Below are 22,493 nucleotides of genomic sequence, written 5' to 3'. Positions count from 1 at the left end.
AGGTTGCCAGGATCAGCCCTTTATGCTGTAATTAGTTAATGATTTTCAGGCCGGGCTAATGAGCAGACAAACGCCAGCTTGTCAGAGCCTCGCTGGCTCCCAGCACTTTGTTTATGTGCTGCTTGTGACGTAGCTGCAGCTGCACGCTGCACCTCCATATGTGCTGCTCTCTTGTTCTGTTTTCCTTTCTTTTGGCTGTTTTATGCGAACGGTGTTGTGTGCTGGGACAAGAGGAAATGTCAAAGCAACAAACTGGTTTTTGGCACTTTTCACACTTTAATTCCACCACCGCTGCTCCTCCCTTCCTCCTTCCCTTCCTTGTATCACAGGAATTTGGAACAGGGTCCTTTCTCACTCTTAATATCAGCCCCACGGGAGACGGTGTCTTTTTGGGCTTCGGTCACACGTTTCAGCTCAGCTTGGGACAAATTGGACGTCCACAGACACACGGCGCTTTCTGGCCCTTTGATCGATGTTTTCCTTTAAGGACTTTGGTTTGGCATGTGGAGGAAGCATGCTACTGTACTGATCCCCTCCCCCTCCTTTAATCCCCTCAGCCTGGTTGGTTGGTGCTCAAGCTGAATTAGGGTTAAACAGCACTGCTGCACCTCGACACCAACACCTTGTGTTGTGCAGTAGCTCTGTGTGTGAGGAGGATTGTGTTAAGCCCAAACTAATCATGAAGCAGAGGGAGAAAGCGAGCATACGAGGTTGTTTATGTGGATGAAGGGGGCAGAGGCTGTGTGGAGATCAATAGTAAGAGTGGGGGGAGGTCAGGGCTCTGTGACTCATCTATAACACGGCTAAAGACGCTTCTCAATGCAACCTCTGCTTTTCCCCTAATGCCACTGCGAGATATCCGCCATCTCTCCCCGGCCACGTGAAGCCGAACGCCAGCTCCATCACGCTGTGCATCTTTGCTTTCTTGTTGTTTTGCAAGGGTGTGTTATTTCAACTGCCCCTGCACCCTTCCCCCAGGACAAACACAGACACACTCAAACAGGATCAAACTTATCTGATGATTTGCAAATGCAGTTTTTGCCTCTGGGATTATTTACAGAGATGTGTTTGCTTCAGAGGCGAAACTGGCGTCTGATTTTTAATGCAGGCAAATTTACAATGTTTTCTATGTTATATGGGAGCAGGAGGTCAGCCTACTGTGTTTAGGAGGTCCCGTATTTTAATACAGAGCAGATTTAGCACTTTTATGCGATTGTGTATCGCAGGGCAGGGGCTGGGAAACTTCCCACATGGTTTGCATCAGCATGAACTGGCGATTTAGACCTGCCATTAAAAGAAGAAGCTCAGGGCCAAACAAGCTGAGCTTCAATGCTCTGCAAAACAAACGAGAGAGGAACACGGTGCAGATGAGCACGCACACATCTGAGACTGCAACAAATCACTCCTCCGGTGCATTTCTGGATACTTTTACACAAAATGTATCAAATTATCAACATAAGGACTCACAAGTGTAGCAAATTCCTGAGGTGGCACAAACTGTCCGGACATGAGGGAATATAGGAAGAAGTGTGAAAAGCAGGAGGAATAAATGTGTTTTTAAATCACAACAAGTCTTAGCAGTTTGTGGACTCACATGTAGAACATGTCACCAGGTCATCATCATCATCATCACGTCTGAATGTTGGGCTCAGTCTGCTCAGCGGTCACATGGTGGATGTTTCCATGTAGTTAGCAACAACATTTGATCATCGGTCACATTTAATGGCAACAAAGATAACAAAGTTTTTTTTCAACACACATCCTTTTACACAAAAAGAGAAAATAAGAGCGGCTGAGGGAAATATTCAGTTTCCTGGTTCTTCTGTTCATGACTGTAATAAATGGGAGCTTGTAAGGCTTCCAGTGATTCGTCCTCCTGTGAGACAGCAGCCGTCAGTGTTGTGTTTGTGCAGCATTAAGCAGCTGCATAATAAAGGACTTGATAGTGAAACACTGTTGATATTTACCTGATGTTTCATTAATACAGAGATAAAATCAGACGTCTGTATTCCTGCTGTTACACTTTTGTGAACCATGAATCAGAAATCTGCTCGTTCTACAGAAAACTCTGATTTTACCCTTTTAACACATTTTTGTGGCAAAACAGTTTTTCTGTGAGAATCTTTCAAACAGGTCAAACTTTCATAATATTCCAATCCAATCCAATTTTATTTATAAAGCACTTTTAAAATACCCGGCACAGGAACAAAGTGCTGTACAGAAAATAAGTTAAAACAATAGAATAACAGAAAACATCAAAATAAATAAATAAAACACATAAAACATAAAATTAAAACAGCCCTATATTAAAACAAAAACAAGATAAAACAGCATCGGATCACCTAAAAACAACTAAAATAAAAAATAAAAATAAAAAACCAACATCTCACATGGTGTCAAAGGTCAGGGTAAAGAGGTGGGTTTTCAAGAGTGACTTAAAAACAGATAAAGAAGTGGCCTGTCTGATCTCTACAGGAAGCTCGTTCCACAGTTCACCATATTACAGGGTTATGATTGTGAATATGTAATTAAAAAATATTTTGATCTTTTTCTGTTAAGTTAAATTCTTAAAGCTCATTAAACCACAGATGGCTCATCAGTAGTTCAGCTTAAGTCGAGTATGGTCAGCCTTTTACTAACATGCATATGTGTTTTAAAAAACATAACACCAGCACACTTCACATGGAGACCTTATGTGGAATTAACATTTGCCAAATAAACATTTCCGATGAAAACAAAGCTGAGACGAGGAGTCAGACTCCTGCGGTCTTTCCCACAGAAAGTAACAGAGTAGCATTACATGCTCCTCACATTAGCATCACATTAATATGGAGCCTAACTTTGGTGTGGTATTACTCAATGCTAATGACGCAACCTCTGAGTGTGGGTGTATATTATCAAGACAGCAAAGTCAACAGGTCAGTATTGTTCTCGCTGATGAGCTCAATCTGCAACTGCATGCACATCGCTTTCAAGATTAGCATCACAGTGTCGGCCGCCAGGAATGTCAGATCAGAGTCCCAAAGGGTCTTCGCATGCCTTTAACCTCTGTGGTCGTGTACATTCCTGTCATAGTCGCGGGACGCATCCTCCCCTCCTTCGAGCTCCAGGTAGGAGAGATAAGCTCGAGAAGAAAAAGAGATATGAAGAGGGAAATGAGAGGCTGAGAGAGGGAGGGCGGCGGCGGCGGAAAAGTACAGCAGATTCCTGCAACCCCCGATCCCTGTCTCAGCTGGGCATGATTGTGATGGAAAGCCTGAGACAAAAACCTGAAGAGAAAACCCTTCATTGGCAGGCACGGCTCTGTCAGCCTCTCAAAAGGCTGCTTTACACTATACATCAGCCTTTGTGTCTGTGGGATGTGGACAAAAGGGAGATTTGGCCACGATACATCTCTGCTCCCAGCATGATGCAGCTCAAAGAGGGTCAAACCTGAGACCTTCCTGCAGGAATCCACCATTCTTACTGAAGAAGCCCCGCTCGTGCACATTTGCTCAGACTCTTTATATTTCTTACAGTGAACGTTTCCTCACGGGGAGCAGCGAGGAGATGCAGGTGATGCTTGTTTAACACTGAACAGGGCTGCAATGTTTGACCTGCATCTCCTGGTTTGCGTTAAAGTTTGGAATGAAACCCAGGCTGACCTCTGGGAAACAATGCAGCCTTTAATGAGCCCTGGGGGGTTGGGGGTGACAGAGCATTGGGGGTTCTTGTAACCAAGAAGAGAGAGGGTGGAGTTCAAGATGAAGCAGTGCTTTTATGACTCCTTATCGTCACCTCGGGGGGAAATTTATCGTCACCTCGCCTTTTATGACCTTGTGATAACCTGAACATTTCTGAAAAGAGCCTTTGAGAGGATGAGAAATATTGCACTTCAGCTGCAGAAGGCTTTAATCTCCTGCAAAACCTCACTGTTACACCAATACGTGTCTTTTCTCCACAACGGTTTGTCTCATCAAGCCTCGAACACAAAACGGTTATCAAGCTGTCGTTGTGCACATGTGTGGAGACGATGGCAGTTTCTGCCTTCACACTTAAAGTCCAGCGTGATCTTTGCTAGCATGCCAGCATTAGTGTCAAACTCAAAAGTACGTTCTACACACTGCGTTTCCCATAATGCAACCGCAAGCCGCAGCTTTCCCTGCCCCTCCCTCTGCTGGCCCAGCCTCTTAACATGCACCAGGTCAGGAGGATCGTGTTGCATTATCAGCAAAAGATAAAAAAGCACATTTTCACAAACACGTGCATACATTTTTGTCAGCTTATTATTGTAGGTTTTCAATTTAGTCGTGCTAAATAAATCATAAAGATAAAAAGTCCGTCCACCCCGTTATAAATGACGGCTCGTGGACACACTTGTTGAATCGCTGTCACCTCACACTTATATCATTCCTCCGTAGAGCACCTGCACCTTTACCCAAAATCTGAAAATGACTTTGATTGTTTATCAGAACGAGATTAAAAGCTGAGGTCAGATTATCTAAGCACAAACACTCTTGTTAAGAATTTTTAGTAGATCTGGAATAAAACTAGGGCTGCCACAAACGATTATTTTGATAGTCGACTAGTCACCGATTATTTTTGTGATTAGTCGACTAATCAGATCATCGTCCATTGGACGTAAAACGTACAGCTTATTGCACCAGCAGCATCTGCTCTTATATAACTATCATTAGCTTACAGCTTTAAGTGTTTCAGGTCTGTGCTAACTAAAAATAAAGACAAGATGATAGTTTATTAAATTTTAATGAAATTTGCAGATTGTTTCGGTGAAGTTTAATAAACTCCTTGCTATCTAAAATATAACAGGACACCGGAGTAAATTCTCGAGCATCTCACACTTCTGATAATCAGCTGTCTGCTTGACGTTTATTCAGCTGTGTAAAAACTATAACTTTAATCTCAGCCAAACCGATTTACTCAGGAACAAATAAAATACTGAAAAAAAAGCCAAACAATAACATTTTTAAGTTATCTAAGTGACTTATATATCATGTTTAACCTGAGTAGCGAAAGACGGCGGTGGGTTTGAAAACGATTAGCCGGGAGTCCGGTGTTCTCACGGCTCTAGTTAGCCTAGCCCCCGGCTAGCTATCGAGCTAGTGGGTAACAGACGTCTCCGAAAACGTCGGAGCGCTTTTGAAAATATGTGGTGTCTTGATAAACTGAGCAGATATTTGAGGTTTACACAGCTACATTCTCGCCTGAAAATATGTTAAACTTTATTTTGTGACCCAGAAAGAATAATAAGAGTAATATTAAAACTAACTAGCTGCCGCCATTGTTGGAAACTGAGCTGGGCCGCGCTATGAATTCTGGGACACAGCTTCTTCTTCTTCGGGGTTTAACGGCAGCTGGCATCCTTGTACATGCAGTGCTGCCATCTTCTGTTTCAGTCCGTTATTACACTCTTAAATCCTACTACTTATTCCTGCGTCTTTGGGATCTTACAAAGCTTCAAACGACGCGTCGACTATTAAATCAGTCGTTGACGATTTTAATAGTCAACGTAATCGTGACTTGTTGACTAATCGTGGCAGCCCTAAATAAAAACCAAATAAACAGACAGCGAGCCACCAAGATAAAAAAGCAAACATCAGTTTCTCTTGAGCCGAACATGGCTAATCCACAAAAATGAAAGTTCATCAAACAAACATTTTGCTTGCTGAAAAATTCCTTGTCACAGTCAAAAGATATGAAATCCTTAATAAAGTTCAAAAATGGTCCTCAGAAATTCAAAAACCTTTTTTATTTGTCCTTCACTCTATCTTCTAATAAAACACGTGGCATAATACTCAACGATATTATCCTTTTAGTTTAGTTTTTCTTTTTTCTTCTTTTTACTTTAATGTTTTTTCCTGGAATCGGAAACTGTAAGAAACTTTTTTTTGCGTCTATAAAGAAACACAGAACATATTTGGTTGGTAATGTGAGCGAGCTTTGTGATAGAAGCCGTCAGTTTTACTGTTATGTGCATGCACTTACAGTCATTTTTGTTTTTGCATGCTTTTACTTTGAAAGGCAGATTTTTTCACTACCTGTTGCTTTTATTTATTATTATTTTCGCTTTCACTTGAGACCTGAGCCACGAGGGGAGAGTTCAGTCGCATGTCAGAAATGTCATGGTCAACTAATATATTTAGAAAGTCATGAATATTTAACTTCAGTCATCTGCTGGCAGAAGGAGGAGGAGCCATACGATGCGAGATCAAGTGTGTGAAGGTGTGAATCTCTGTTTTATATGGCGGCCATGCACTTGAAAGAGGGTGAGAGATTTGGCAAATAAGCCTGAATGAAGGCAGCTAATAGCTATTGTGTTTTTAGCTCAGTGAAGGAAGTCGGGTGTTTCACGTGGGGTGAAATATGTGGTTTTAATGTGTTCTCTTAATGGGCGCTCGGGCTGACAAATGGCTGGCCGAGGAGGTGACGACACATACGTTACACTGGGAGGTATTTGATCTGCCACATTTTATGGCGCCGCAGTACAGTAGAAGGATTTCTTTTCTTTTTCTTTGGGCTGAATTTGTGCTGCTGCTGTTAGAAGAACAACAGTTCGTTGGGTCTTCATGGAGGTGTCGCTCTGCGACGCTCATCGGCTGTGAAGCTTTCTATTCAGACTGAAGTTTGCCTGAACCGCCCATCACTTCACACCTGAGTCATCTCAGTAAAGTTTATTCAGTTTTTCTATGCAGACGCTTCAAAATCCGTAGTAAGATTTCATATAGTCGTTCAGTAAGTTTCAGTGTGGAACACACACTTGTTTTTGGTGTGTGTCGATACCGAGCAGCAGAATAAACTCACTGTGAGAGACGAGTCATTGTTTTATTGTAACATCACACCAAAAAACTAACTAACAAATAGATTTAGCCAACAATACATATATATTAGAGGTGGGAATCACCATACATCCCACGATACGATATTATTGCAATTTTTAAAATATTTTGCGATATTCAGATTCTGTACATAAAGGTAAACTTTATCAATATTCATTTTCTCTAATATCAAAGTCTCACACTCAGTCTTTCTCTCATTTCAGTTTGATTGTTGACAAACTGAACGGTTTGTATTACAGTCTAGTCCAACTTAACTGAATCAACCATCTGGTACAATTATAGCTATTCTGAACTATGCAGTTTATGAAAACTATGCAGCCCCTTCAGCAACTGAAGAATTTGAAAGTAAATTAAAACAAAATATAATTTTACATTAAATAAAAAAGTTTTAAACTTAATTAAAATAAAACATGTCTTAAATTAAAATAAGTAAACTGTCATGTTTATTAAACACATTTGGACAGTGAAGGAATGTCAGGATTCTTGCTCAGAAAAAGGATCAACATGCTCTGAAGTCAGAGCACAAAAACCTTTTTGTAACAAAGTATCGATTTCTGCTGTCCCTGTATCCATACATTATTAGCAAACAAAATACTACACAGTATCGATTTTCCCCCACCCCTAATATATATATATATATATATATATATATATATATATATATATATATATATATATATATATATATATATATATATAGGCTTTTTAACAAAACACATGCCTTTAAACGTGATACCAGTACTTCTACCAGTAGTAAATAATGAACAAAGGGAAATAAGGCTGCTATTGCTAATAATTATAATAACTTTGCTTTTGGTTATTTACAGTTTTACAAAACACCGTAAGTTAATAAAGTCCAGGCAGCTCGTTGCACAGACTGTTCTGCATTTATAAAGAATCAGGTTTTTGTCAATTCAAAGAAAATATTTTTAAATGAAAAAACATGAACTTTCCTGTCATTTATATATTTCCTCACTAATTTGGTGGAGATGAGTTTAGACTTTTCTAAATAGGAAAAGCTGCAAAACCTGGACAATAAAGTTCAAAGTTCAAACTCTCGTGACATTTTCAAACACTTCCAGCTGGCCACATGTAGCGCTCTTCGATGTAATGATATGTGTCAGATGACGATATATAAACATTATTGTTTCATATTATGCTATTGTTTGTTTTGTGGTGTAGCAGTATATTTTCATGGTTCTGATGCTCACTGCAGTGGCTATTTTCGTTAGCAACAACGACGGTAAACCCAGCGTGTGGCTCCGCCATCTGCTTGTCAATTTTCCACATAAACCTTTCACAATAAAGCTCAAAATCCTGTTGAGATTTTTCAGAATAAACTGAAATGATCGAGATTATTCTCAAACATCAAATTTCTGAATATGCATCAAACAAATCACCTCAGATAAAAACATGAGGTAACTATAAATGGCGCTTACAATCGACGCCCAGCTGAAAACACTTCACACAAGTTGAGTTGCCTGAGATTCACTGAATTTACAGAAAATAAACTATTTTGTGATGTAGATCGTTATCGGGATAAGAAATGTCATATCGGGATATGACATTATGGTCATATCGCGCAGCCCTGGCCACATGGGAGTCTTTGTTGTGCTGATTCTGGCCCCCGTGCCTTATGTTAGACACCTTTAGTGTAAGCTTTTACCCTTTAATTTGTATATTTGCCAGTATTTTGTTATCATAAACTATCCGTCATGGATATTCATCTGAGTCTAACTTCTTGGCAGTACCTGGGAGAATGGTTGGTTGCAGTGAGTTTGTGTTCCCGGCTCACACTGTGCTCACTGTCCTGGAAACACTTTGGAACGCTGTGAGCTTCCGACTCGGACAGTAGTGTTTGGGTTACTTCTGTCACATTTTCTGCTGCTTTCCTGCCTCCACGTTTCCGCCTCCACAACATGTTTCCTTACAGAAGTAATGTAAAGCCCTTTGTTTACATCCTGATCTGCTGACATCGTCATGGTGATACAAACAGGATAGGCAGGTACGCACGTTTGATGAATCCAGTGTTCAGGCACGCGATTGTTTTGCACTTATAATAGTGAGTAAGACAGTTTGAGATTAAGAGTAAGGAGATGTTAGGACAGCATGTCCTCACATCATCTGAGAGCTGTTTGCTCTGAGTGTGTCCATATTGTGTTAGCTTGTCACCGTGCAACAGGTGCACTGCTGCTGACAACATAGAGCTGAAGTGAAAAGATCCGCCCTGTGTCACAGCACATGTATGTTTGTGCCTGACTGCTTTAAATGAACCTCTTTATAAACCAGTCTCCACCCAGTAACACTCAACAGCTCACCCAGTCACTGTGCTCGTCTCCCCACAAAGAGAGTTAATGAAACTGAGGAGCAGCTACATGCACGAGGAGTAATAGTAGTCGTTTGATTCATTTGAGTTCTGTTAGGAAAAGGAAAAAATTTATAAACAGTTTTTTGAAGATTATCAAGTTTTAAAGAATTAGCAGTTAAAAGTTGTTTTATTCAGTTTTTGCACTGATTATCTGAAAGTATGAACATTTTTCAGTTCATTCGGGTTCACTGGCTCTTATGTGTTAATGCTTTAATATGTTGAACGTCAGTGAAAGGTCACCGTGTCTGTTAGGAACCTGAAGTGAGGACTTTTCATGTAAAGCCTATAACAGGATGAAGACCGCTCTTATTGTTTGTTAATGTTCATATTTCAGAGCCAGTGTTTCTGTTTCTTTCTCTTTATCTTTGAGGTCAGTTATCATCATATCATAGCTTTCCATTTCAAACTTTTCAACCAATCAGATCCAGAGGTGTTAGTCTGCAAAAGCAACTAAAAGTACAGCAAAACTGTAGTAGTAAAAAAAACAGTCAAAATGTATGCTCCAGATTCTGATTATTATTAAATCATCTCTACAGCACAGAAGCGTAAAGCCCTGAGACGTGTCCGTTTGATCGCAGCAGCAGGCAAACTTCGTCATATTTAAGTGCATCGAGCGGGCGTCACGTGTCCCAGGCTGCCTGCTCTAAGGGAGTGTTTTTGTTTGTACATGCACGTGTGACTTCCTGCTTTGTGCTACCTGCAAGGAAGCAACTGTGCAAACTCTCCTGATGTCAACTCTGTATGAAAGAAAATGATGTGTGGAGCCAGTTTACAGTGTGTTTGAACATTTTTCATTTTTAATGGTTTGGAAACGTAAAAATGCTCAAAATAAAGTTTTAAAGGTAATATTAGGAAAGACAATGATGAAGATTATCGTTTGTTTTTATCGTTTTATACTCAGGAACAGAAAAACTGACTCTAATAAAACATTAGCATTAATCATGTTTCACTTACATTAAGAAAACGATCAAACGAGGCAGCGCCAGGCGATGCTTCTCTAGCTGCTGCTCGACTTAACCTGTGTACCGTGCAGAGTTAATCAGCAGCAGAGTTCAACTCTAATCCCAGGACGGGCTCGCCGTGTGACGGCCCATTGTCTCGTACAGTAGAGCTGCCCCTGCAGGCTTCAGCAGGCAGCAAACTTAAACCTCACACCATTTAAATGGTAATCTGTCTCTGGGCTTTAGAAGTCCTCTATTCACCATCCTGGGAGAGGCTTTATGCCACACACCCCCACCCCCCCTCTGCCTCCTTCTAATTACTTTTAGTACATGAGCCCGGCAGCCTGCTTATCCAGGCCCCTCCCCTCTCTGGGAGGCTTAGCTCTCACCTCAGTCACATATCTCTTTCTGATGAGCTGCCCCTTCAAATTATACACGCACAAAAGTTTAATCCCACTCATTTGAATAATAAAGATTATGTTACTGTGGCCTGTTTGTTGTCAAAACACTGAGCCTTCTAATCAGGAAGCCATGACTGGGTCAGCCATTTACAACAGCCGCAGTATCAGGTTTCCCCAAGTGTGTGTGTGTGTGTGTGTGTGCGTGTGTGTGTTGGATTCTTCTGCTGATTTAGCCACACACACACAACGGGTTCAAAAGTCATGTTCTTCAGTGTGTGATTTTTGTCAAGCGCACAGGTGGGTCTAATGTTAACACTCAGCAGGTGAACCAGGATGAAGTCAAAACTTTATTAACCCTTTAAAGCCGGTCAGAGCAGCACGCTCCGTTTTACCTAACTATTTTTAAATCCCGGTAGCTCTGCAACCACGTGAGCTAGCGCAATAATTTTTTTTGCATATGAAACCGGAGGAGTTGTACTTACATCTTATGCCATCAGCTTGTCCTCGGTCACAGTTTCCTTCCACATATAGTTTTGCAAAAACTGCATAAAAAGCGCTTGCAGCAACAAAAACATAATATTCCAGAAACACGCTTTGCCGATCCGATCAGCTGTTTGTAACACTTCCTACGTCCATCAGCGCGAACTATCGCATGTCCGCCATGACCTGCCTGAAACCGGAAGTGACGTCATTTTGCAGAAATGTAGTTTTTTACCATCAGGGCCTCATGAGCCTATACTGGTGTTTTTAAAAGTTATGTTTGACTTTATGACTTTCTGTGTGGTTTCTGGGATGTTTAGGACTCATATTGCACTGCTGGAAATAGTTTATTTTGATGCATATGCTGCTTTTTTGCAAATTTGCATCATAATATTTATTTTTGTTTTTCCTGCAGTGTATAAAAATTGGTGTATTTCAAAAATAAAACTATGAAGACACTCAAAATAAATTTCCTGTGGTGGGAAACTATTTTGTGCAACTTTTTTGTATTTACAGTTTTGAGGGATAAGCCTCTTAAATTTCTCTAACTAGAAATATATGTTAAAAAAACAAACGATTTTCAATTTCTTTGTAGTTTATTGCACTTTTTTGCAATTTATGTAATTACTATGCACTTAATGCATGTATATTATTAAAATTTAGGCTATAATGGTTGTATTGATGTATAGCAACTTGAAATGCTCCCAAAAATGGCTCCACAGCATGTAAACATATAATATAAGCTCTGGCGGACTTGGTTCTATGGTAGGTCTTAAAGGGTTAAATCAGTACCAACTCATTTTGTCGTTATTCCAAAATCGGTTGATTCTTTTGCTTAAATGCAGGCTGATTCTGGCAAACTGTTTATTTAAAGACAGAATGTGAAACTGTGTTCGAGGCAGCGTATATCAATAATAGATTCATTTAAGAAATACTGAGGGTTTAACTTTAACTGCACTATGGCGAGTACAGGACATAAAGGTACATCAACAAGCCGTCACGCAGTCAGTCTTAGGAAACATGTCTGTCACCATTGTTGGCTTTCCCGCCACAGAGTCCCACCTGTGTGCAGTGCATTAGACATTAGTTATTTGCATTAGACACAAGTCTTACTTTAATAAGATCTACAGGTTAATCTTCACGCTCAGCAGGCAGCATTAACCTCCCGAGCAGCAGCCTCCGTCTGACTTGTTGGTAATGGCTGTAAACTGTAAACTGTTCCCTCAACTCATTTTTAAAACACAGCATACAAACAAACATAGGTGAGTCCTGCACATCAAACATTAGAAGGTTGCATCACAACTCAGAGAATACTTTAAACCTGCAGATTGGCAGGCAGCGCCTTCGCTGTTAATAGGACTGGTGTTACACCAAGTCAAAATGACCCTGCACCCATTTAATGGATGATATTAGTTAACATTCTTCCTAATTTAAAGTCTTATTAAATATCAGACAGTGGTTTTTAAATCTCTGCACACCCCAATGAATGACGGGCGCATCGGACCAAGATCTGTTTTTGTCTAATAGTTAGAATCTCAGCTTTCACTCTTTTATTGAGTCACAACATTTCGGCCCAAATAACCTTCCAGTATCAATCAATCAATCATCCATCCATCCATCCATCCATCCATCATCCACCCTATATATGCATCCATCCATGCATCCATCCATCCATCCATGTATCCATCCATCCATGCATCCATCCATCTATCCATGCATCCATCCATCTATCCATGCATCCATCCATCCATCCATCCATCCATGTATCCATCCATCCATCCATCCATCCATCCATGCATCCATCCATCTATCCATGCATCCATCCATCTATCCATGCATCCATCCATCCATCCATGTATCCATCCATCCATCCATCCATCCATGCATCCATCCATCCATGCATCCATCCATCCATCCATGTATCCATCCATCCATCCATCCATCCATCCATGCATCCATCCATCCATGCATCCATCCATCCATCCATCCATCCATGCATCCATGTATCCATCCATCCATCCATCCATCCATGTATCCATCCATCCATGCATCCATCCATCTATCCATGCATCCATCCATCTATCCATGCATCCATCCATCCATCCATCCATCCATGTATCCATCCATCCATCCATCCATCCATCCATGCATCCATCCATCTATCCATGCATCCATCCATCTATCCATGCATCCATCCATCCATCCATGTATCCATCCATCCATCCATCCATCCATGCATCCATCCATCCATGCATCCATCCATCCATCCATGTATCCATCCATCCATCCATCCATCCATCCATGCATCCATCCATCCATGCATCCATCCATCCATCCATCCATCCATGCATCCATCCATCCATGCATCCATCCATCATCCATCCTATATATGCATCCATCCATCCATGCATCCATCCATCCATCCATCCATGTATCCATCCATTCATGCATCCATGCATCCATCCATCATCCATCCTATATATGCATCCATCCATGCATCCATCCATCCATCCATGCATCTTCCACTTATCCCGACCGTGGTTGTGGGGGCAGCAGCCTAAGCAGAGATCCCAGATCTCCCTCTTCCAGCCACCTCCTCCAGCGTGCCCTGGGTCTGTCCCGGGGCCTCCTCCCTCCTCCTCCTCCTCCCAGTGGGACATGCCCAGAATGCCTCACCTGGGAGGCGCCCAGGACGCATCCTTGTCAGCTCACCTCAGCTGGCTCCTTTCGATGTGGAGGAGCAGCGGCTCTACTCTGAGCCCCTCCCGGAAGGCTGAACTCCTCACCCTATCTCTAAGGGAGAGGCCAGCCGGCCTTCGGAGGAAGCTTCCGCCGCTGTTATCTTTAATATCATTGTTTTGGTCACAACCCAAAGCTCGTGATAGGTGAGGGTAGAGACTGCAGCTGCAGCACCACTCCGTCTATCGGTCTCCCGCTCCTCTCTCTCCTCACTTGTAAACAACCCCGAGATACTTAAACTCCTCAACTTGGGCCGGAGCTCGTCCATGACCCAGACTGGGTACCCCTCCTGTTTCTGGGTGAGGACCACGGCTCAGGTGCCAGAGGTCACCTACTAATCAGAAGGTTGATGGTTCGATCCCTGTCTGCTCCAGTGTATGTGATAAATATCTTTGGGCAAGATGAAAACCTTTAGAAAATATTTGCAATTAAAGGTGATATTTTCCAAATCTGTGTGTTCAGACTGTAAATGCTCAGCACAGACTCTGAGCACTGCAGTGGAGAAGCGGAGGCCTGACCCTGCAGCTGTGGACGAACAGAGCGAGATAAAACAGACAAAACAATAAATACCCAAACCTCAGGTGGATGATCAATGATGCGAGCTTCCATCCTCGTCCTGCAGAACTTATAAATAGAATTGTGCAAATTCCTGAAACAGAACCAACCTGCAGTAAGACGGGTGGCATTTTGTGACGTTTGATCTGTCAGAAAGGGTTTAAGAGGGTGACCAACTTCCTGGCACAACGTGTGAATCACAATGAGAACTTTTTCAAAATGACTTTGATGTTGATGCTAAATTTTTATACTTGTCAGATCCAAATAATCCCAAAGATGAAAGAGAAAAATAAATGAATAAGAAACCAAATTCAGGTTGATTATCTGGATTCGTAGCAGCTCCTGTGGGTGCAGCAGTTGTTCAACTGTTCGAGAAGCCTGACGTCAAACTGCATCATGTTAAAAACTCAACTTCACACATGGTGCTTGATGCTGGTCTGTTTTCAGCTCAGAATAAACGTGTGCGCTTGTTAAGCTAGAAATGACGTGGCAGTTAGTACACGGGAGGAACTGACAGCTGTTATTTTACAAGAATCTGTTTCAAAAGTTATTAATTAGTAACATGTATTCCTAATTCATTTTTATAAATCCATTTACTTATTTCTCTTTTTTGTTGCATTTTTAAAAGAATCATTTTTTTAATTCTGAGAATTTAAAAACATTTTCCACGAAGTTTTCAAATTTACAATAATGTTTTTGTCAAAATACAAAAAAAGAAAACGTCATTTGTATTTGTCGCACAATTAACAGTAAGTAACAAAATGACTCGTATTTCAGTGTGCGTGGCTCTCCTGGTCCTTCATAGAGGAGCGGTGTGTGTGTGTGTGTGTGTGTGTGTGTGTGTGTCTGTGTGATGAGGCTTAGCTCTGCAGCAGCTGAGAACACGCGCTGTAACTTAAGCTTCATTATGTGCGTTCTGTGTCCTGGAGGTAGATGCAGGATTAAGGAAAGATTTTCAGCAGCTTCCTCAAATTGCTGTCTTTCCAGTTTGAGAGCAGCTCTGTGATTAACAAAGTGAAGCTTCATGAGGAAGCTCCTGTGTTGGCTCTTTCATCCTCTTCCTCTCCTTCATGCTGTATTTCCCGTTTCCCTCACTCACGGTCAGCCAGCTGCCACACCAGGCTTACAAACACTCATTGGTATCATTTTAACGTTGATTTGACATCATTTTCTCCAGAACATCAAATACGTGTGAGCCCATCCTCCCTTCCTAACTGCTTTTCATTGTTTGAAGCAATCAGCTGAAACTGCTCTTTAACCCTTTAAAGCCGGTCAGAGCAGCACGCTCCGTTTTGCGTAACTATTTTTAAATCCCGGTAGCTCTGCAACCACGTGAGCTAGCGCAATAATTTTTTTTGCATATGAAACCGGAGGAGTTGTACTTACATCTTATGCCATCAGCTTGTCCTCGGTCACAGTTTCCTTCCACATATTTGCAAAAACTGCATAAAAAGCACTTGCAGCAACAAAAACATAATATTCCAGAAACACGCTTTGCCGATCTGATCAGCTGTTCATAACACTTCCTACGTCCATCAGCGCAAACTATCGCATGTCCGCCATGACCTGCCTGAAACCGGAAGTGACGTCATTTTGCAGAAATGTAGTTTTTTACCATCAGGGCCTCATGAGCCTAAACTGGTGTTTTTAAAAGTTATGTTTGACTTTATGACTTTCTGTGTGGTTTCTGGGATGCTTAGGACTCATATTGCACTGCTGGAAATAGTTTATTTTGATGCATATGCTGCTTTTTTGCAAATTTGCATCATAATATTTATTTTCGTTTTTCCTGCAGTGTATAAAAATTGGTGTATTTCAAAAATAAAACTATGAAGACACTCAAAATAAATTTCCTGTGGTGGGAAACTATTTTGTGCAACTTTTTTGTATTTACAGTTTTGAGGGATAAGCCTCTTAAATTTCTCTAACTAGAAATATATGTTAAAAAAACAAAACGATTTTCAATTTTTTTGTAGTTTATTGCACTTTTTTGCAATTTATGTAATTTCTATGCACTTAATGCAGACATATTATTAAAATCTGGGCTGTAATGGTTGTATTGATGTATAGCAACTTGAAATGCTCCCAAAAATGGCTCCACAGCATGTAAACATATAATATAAGCTCTGGTGGACTTGATTCTATGGTAGGTCTTAAAGGGTTAAGGAAACAGGATGAAGGTTAATGATTGAGCCTGTGTGGATCATCTGTGCTAACACTAAGGATGCAGCAGGTGCTGGGTACAGTAATACTGTCACATATTGTTATCTGAAGCAGGTTTTGTGAAATGTGTTATGTTAGCGTCAGGTGTCTTGTAAGAGAAGTGTTTTTATCAGACACTGCTGTGGGAGAGAGGAGAGAAAGGCTGCAAACAAACCAGCTGTGTCCTCATTCAGACCTGCAGACATTTCTCTCCATCGTACTTCCTGTTATACCTCCACTTTCACTAAACGAGAGTTGGAGCTTAAGCATCCTTTGGATTATCCAGTGCCTGGCTAGCACTTAAGCCCCACCGCCCTCGTGATTTCAATTAAAAATGTGTGCCTTCAGCAAGGTTTTTGCTCCCACTCCCTTTTTAAGCTTTAGATGAATTACTGTAAAGACGCTGATGGAAATGGCTCTAAACCCTCTCCTGTGCCCACTCTCCTTCCCTCTGCAGATGATCCAACTGACCAGCGTACTTGCCTTATCTGTGGAGATCGCGCCACAGGCCTGCACTATGGCATCATCTCCTGCGAGGGCTGCAAGGGCTTCTTCAAGCGCAGCATCTGCAACAAGCGCGTGTACCGCTGCAGCCGTGACAAAAACTGCGAGATGTCGCGCAAGCAGCGCAACCGCTGCCAGTACTGCCGCCTGCTTAAGTGCCTTCAGATGGGAATGAACCGTAAAGGTAACGTAGATGTTTCAAGCCACCAAAAACAGACGTTTGTTTGGTGATAAATGTCTGACAGTTGTGGTAACAATGAAGCATCAATGACAAAAGAAGTACCCAGACCAAAGAGTCAGAGGTGCTGCAGTTGAAGACTGGCCTCTTAAATGAACCGTCTTCACAAACTTTCACCTTGTTTTTCTGCTTTTAACAGTTTTTCAGTACACTGTCAGTCTGAAACCAACGGTAGGTGAACTGATCATCTTGTTACAGGGTAAACGGTTCTTAACGCTTTTCTACTCAGAGGACTCAATTCAATTCAATTCAACTTTATTTATATAGCGCCAAATCACAACAAAAGTCGCCTCAAGGCGCTTCATAGATACAGAGAAAAGCCCAACAATCATATGACCCCCTATGAGCAGCACTTTGGCGACAGTGGGAAGGAAAAACTCCCTTTTAACAGGAAGAAACCTCCAGCAGAACCAGGCTCAGGGAGGGGCGGGGCCATCTGCTGTGATTGGTTGGGGTGAGAGAAGGAAGACTCAAAGCAGTTTACACACTTTGCCTCATTCACACGAGTTTTTTCGATCCTCTGTTTCATCCATCGGAGTGTCTTGGTCAACGATATTTGGCGTGCAGACTTTGGCGAGCACGCGGGGATCGAACCACCAAACTTCCAATCAGCAGGTGACCGGCTGCGCTTCCTGAGCTGCAGGCAACCTTTGATTTAAGCATTCACGTGGACGTCACTGTGCCACCTAAACACTGTTGAAGACGCAGCACTTCCCCTGAATGTCCACAGCAAGCCTGAGTCAACGAGGCCGCACGTTTAAACCATCCACACCTAAAGAATGGACGATGCTGCTCCCCGGCTCGAGCCTATCCCGACCATCATGGGGGAGTTTGGGATTGGCCACATGATTCCTTAAATTAAAGGTTTCCTGTAAGTAGAGCCGGTCACCTATTAACTGGACGTTTGGTAGTTCGATCCCACCGCTCTGTCGCAGCGCTCACAGATCGTCATTCACACCAGCATCCAGTTTAGAAACATCATGCAAAGTCGAAACTAAGAGGCCCCGTCCGGCCGGCGGAGTTGAACCGAGGACTGTGAGGTAACAGTGGCACCGCTGCACCACCCAAGGATTACATGATGACATGATTACATGAAACAATCAGTTTGAGAGATGCTGTAATTCATCTTAGTAGCTAATGATTCCTCACAGATCATGTGTGCAGTCTGCTTTACCTGCTGACAGTCACGTTCTTCATTCCAAAGCAATATTCAGTTACACTTTTCCAAAAACCACCTTATAGTTAACCTCATAAGCCCCAACGCCCAACCGACCTCCTGCCTTTTGCCCCCGTATCTGGTGGCGTTCACATAAATCGGTGCCGTCATTAACTCTCAAAGACGAAGAATTTAGTCTGGATGTGAAATCTTTTTGAATGTAAAGTTTCTGTTTCGCTCTGGAAGCTTCTACAAACCTGTTTGTTTGTTTTTTGAAATGAGATTTGACCTGATGAGTCAGTGAATCTGTCCTGGTGATGCTTGATTTAAAGTTCATTTAGCTGGGGTAGATCTGCTGTGGTGGCGTGGGTGAAGGGTGTTATTAACCCTCTGGGGTCGATGGACACGCCGCTGCCTGCAAGTCATGTGACCGGTTTAAGATGACATAGTAAGAAGATCGACTCTGCTGAGTCTCTGTTTAACTTATAGTAAGTAAGTAAAGTTTATTTATTTAGTCACAAAGCTGCACACAGAGATTAAAATAAACAGTATGATAAATAGCAAAATGCACAATATAGAGTTTAAATGTATATTAAAAATATAAAAATGTAAAAAGCTTTGGTCAACAGAAAGCTTGTTTAAACAGTTTTTAACTGTTTTTTAAAGGATTCAACTTATGGTTCAAGTTAAACTACATGTTGCTGATCGGCCACGTTACACCAGAGTCGTGATAAAACATCACACACTGCTTTTTTCTAAATACTACATGTTTAGTGCAGGAAGGAAGAGTGAACATGGCCGCGCCAACGACAACACACCAAGGAAAAATGCCTCCCCTTTCCTATTGGTGGAAAAATGTACCAATCCAAAAACGATATGGCTGAATGTGACCTTTGTTGTTTAGGAAGAGGTCAAAGTTGTCGGGATATCGATGGGGAGCTTTGTGATGTTTAGTGTGTTTGGAGTGTGTAGTTAGTGTGTAGTTGTTTTGTTCTGAGTGTCACAGTCAAAGGCAGGCTGCAGTGTGAAGCTGCGTCCAGGTGGACGACGCCTCCTGCTGTCTCGTGGTGGACACAAACTATTTTTTGGAGTTGCACAATAATTTGTGTGGCGTCTTACTGTGACACTTCCTCATTTTTCAACTTCTCATTTTCAACTTCAACTTATGTTTCTTGACTGATTTTAGATCATTGTGTGACTGCAGTACATCACCATGAATAAATAACTTTATTTATTCAAGACGAGCTAAACGGTTTAGTCAAAACAGCCCAATAAATCCTGAGAGATGAGGTTTAAGTTTTTGGTAAAACTGTGTTCACAGATTTGTGTAAATGTAAGCACGTAACAGAACCTCATGTGGAGAAGCTTCTAGATGTTTGTACTTATTGGGCTTTTATTTATTAAAAGGTTCTACAACAGCGGTCCCCAACCCCCGGGCCTCGTGAGTTGTTTGGTGCCGGGCCGCGAGAGTTGAGGCTCAGGTGTGAAATGTAGGGTTCAGGGTTTTTATCGGTTTTCAGCGTTATTTTGTTATCGTTTTTATCGTTTACTCGGTTTTCCTGGGTCTTTTCACGTGTGTTATGAATAAATCTTCTTTTTTTCGGTACCGGTACTAGTTTTATTTTGTTGTATTTATCCGCGACACCTTAAAGGCCGGTCCGTGAAAATATTGTCGGGCATAAACCGGTCCGTGGAGCAGAAAAGGTTGGAGACCGCTGGTTTATAATATTCAGATAAAAAACTGACCTTTCTATTTGGCTTGAACAGTCTGTGAGATCTAGCTCTGTTGATGCTAACATGCCTGTAACAGTAACTGCTGTTGTAGGACTCCAAACTTTTTTGGTTTTGTTTGTTTGTTTAAGCTACAAATCAATTGATAGATAACTTAGGGCTGCCCTAAAGTGGTCCCTACTTTCTCTCACTTCTGGACAATCCAGTGGGCTAAAATTTACAAAGTAAACATGAATTTGATGAGACTTGAAAATATGAATTGTTCACTGGTGGAGTGGAACATGAAGTCTGTAGCTCTGTTTCCAACAATCTTTTATATAACCAAAGATTTCTGCAGTCAGTCTCTTCCTGCTGGCCGGATGCAGGTTGAAGAAACATCGACACAGGCTTCACCTGAAAGCTGTGTCCTTGTTTTTTTATATTCTATGATAAAAGAATATAAAAGGTCATATTGACTGTATAAAATCAAGGCCGATATATCAATTGTTCAAAAACATTCTAGTTTTTACAGTCCTGTCTTACTATTTTGCATTAAATTTGGGATTTAAATAATATTTTTAACACTCAGACAGTCGAAGCTGTCTTCAAACAATCGCACAAGTGCTGCTGATTTGCTGAGGAAAAATAGCCATGATAAACCAATCACATGACCAATTTAAAATGACATAGCAACAACCCGAGACAACCCTGAGTCTTCACTTTTGTGTTAAAAGTGTGTTGAAAGGCCACGTAAAACTAGAGTCATGATAAAAAATATATGTAATGTTTTTTCCTGAATCGTTGTTTGTGTTTACTGAGGGAAGAAACAGTAAAAACTGCATTTTCTGCTCTACAGTACAGAAAATCTAAATTCATATTTCATATGTTACTGAAACTACATGGGCTAAATGAGGAGGTTACAGACTGTGTATGTGAACCGTGTATAGATCCGCCCCTGTAATTTAGATGTGTCAGAATCAGGTTTTTAAGATGTCTGCTGAGTGGCTGAGCTGCTTCTGTCGGGACTTTGTCCCGTTTATCTGTGAGCTGAACAAACAGCTGCTCGCAAAGTCTCTGAAAACCTGGAAACGCTTGAATGTGTCAAATCTACCAATAAATTCTCCCTCCTGGACTTTGTGACACACACACACACACACACACACACACACACACACACACAATCTAAGCTGCAGTTTTCCTTCCACAGACATGTGCTGCCCCCATGTGGCTAAAACGTGTAAGTGACTGTCCTCATGGCCTTCTTCTTCAAGTGCCTGTCTCAGAATGGAGATGAGACTCAGTCAGACTAATCACAGCGATTTTATCTACACTTTGTAACACTCACACACTAAGACTATGAGATGAAATGTATTTGCTTGTAAATGTACCAAAAAAGCTGTATGTGGAACTGGACGGTGGGACAGTTTTGCGTGATGTGCTTTAGCCACTAGGGAGCGCTGTGACACTGATCATGTTTGCTTAATGGAACAAATGACTTTTTCCTGTTTTCTGACATGTAGCAATCAGAGAGGACGGCATGCCCGGAGGGAGGAACAAAAGCATTGGACCTGTGCAGGTAAATGGACTGAAGGATTGTGTTGTTTGTGGTGCGCACCGACCTTTCCCTGGAGTCAGCCTGAGCATCATCGCTGCGGCTCAGCCTCTGAGGAGTTGTGCTTACAGTAAACCCACTCAGATCACAAGCCATTAAATAACACAGAGCTGGAGTGCTGCAGTCCTACTCGTGGGGATGCTCATAATGACAGCGAGCCCTGACCTTGTTATATCATCTGTATAATAGTGTAGCAGCTGATTAGTCCCCATTCAGCGGCGCCTTTATTACTAACGTGAAGCGAGGGAACAAATGGTCAGAAAAATGTGTGACATGAGGATAAGTACCACTGAGCCGCTATTCACGGGGAGGGAGGCGCTCGATTCATTCGGGCTCAATTGAACGAGTCAAAACAGAAACGCGGCTTCCATTAAGAACCAGCGCCCTTAATGAAAGCGGGACCTTTCTGTCATGAATATGGAATGAAAACGCCTGTTGCAGTATTTGGGATGAACGGATGGAGATGAAAGTGAATTGACCTCCCTCAGACACGAGACGCGGTATGTGCAGGCGAGCTGAAGCCTTTCAGAATGGCTTTTGTCTGTGTTTTCTGCTCGTGCTGACCTGCACACATCTTATTATTTTAAGTGTGTGAATCATGCAATCAACCGCACACACACACACACACACACGCACCTTTCTTTCTGTGTCATTATGTGATTGCGTCCTTGCTCCTCAGCATTTTAATGAAAAGCCGTGTGCTGTTAGTTGGTGCTGATCAATTGAACTGATGCACATGCATGGATGTGCT

At 41.8% G+C, this 22,493-nt stretch overlaps 1 protein-coding gene across 3 annotated transcripts in view; it reads left to right on the top strand.

Moving 5' to 3' along the window:
* The window catches only part of nr6a1a (nuclear receptor subfamily 6, group A, member 1a), a 131,258-nt gene that overhangs the window by 96,657 nt on the left and 12,108 nt on the right, over positions 1-22,493 (top strand). For all 3 annotated transcript variants that reach the window (XM_085179498.1, XM_085179497.1, XM_085179499.1), the window contains 2 exons: positions 16,980-17,210; positions 21,651-21,706. In XM_085179498.1, the coding sequence (XP_085035624.1) occupies positions 16,980-17,210; positions 21,651-21,706 (287 nt within the window). The remainder of the gene's footprint in view (positions 1-16,979; positions 17,211-21,650; positions 21,707-22,493) is intronic.

This window comes from Neolamprologus multifasciatus, chromosome 12 (genome assembly GCF_963576455.1).
Source record: "Neolamprologus multifasciatus chromosome 12, fNeoMul1.2, whole genome shotgun sequence".
Classification (NCBI taxonomy): domain Eukaryota; kingdom Metazoa; phylum Chordata; class Actinopteri; order Cichliformes; family Cichlidae; genus Neolamprologus; species Neolamprologus multifasciatus.
Note: the sequence above shows the minus strand (reverse complement) of the source record. Positions and strands in the feature narration are given on the sequence as shown.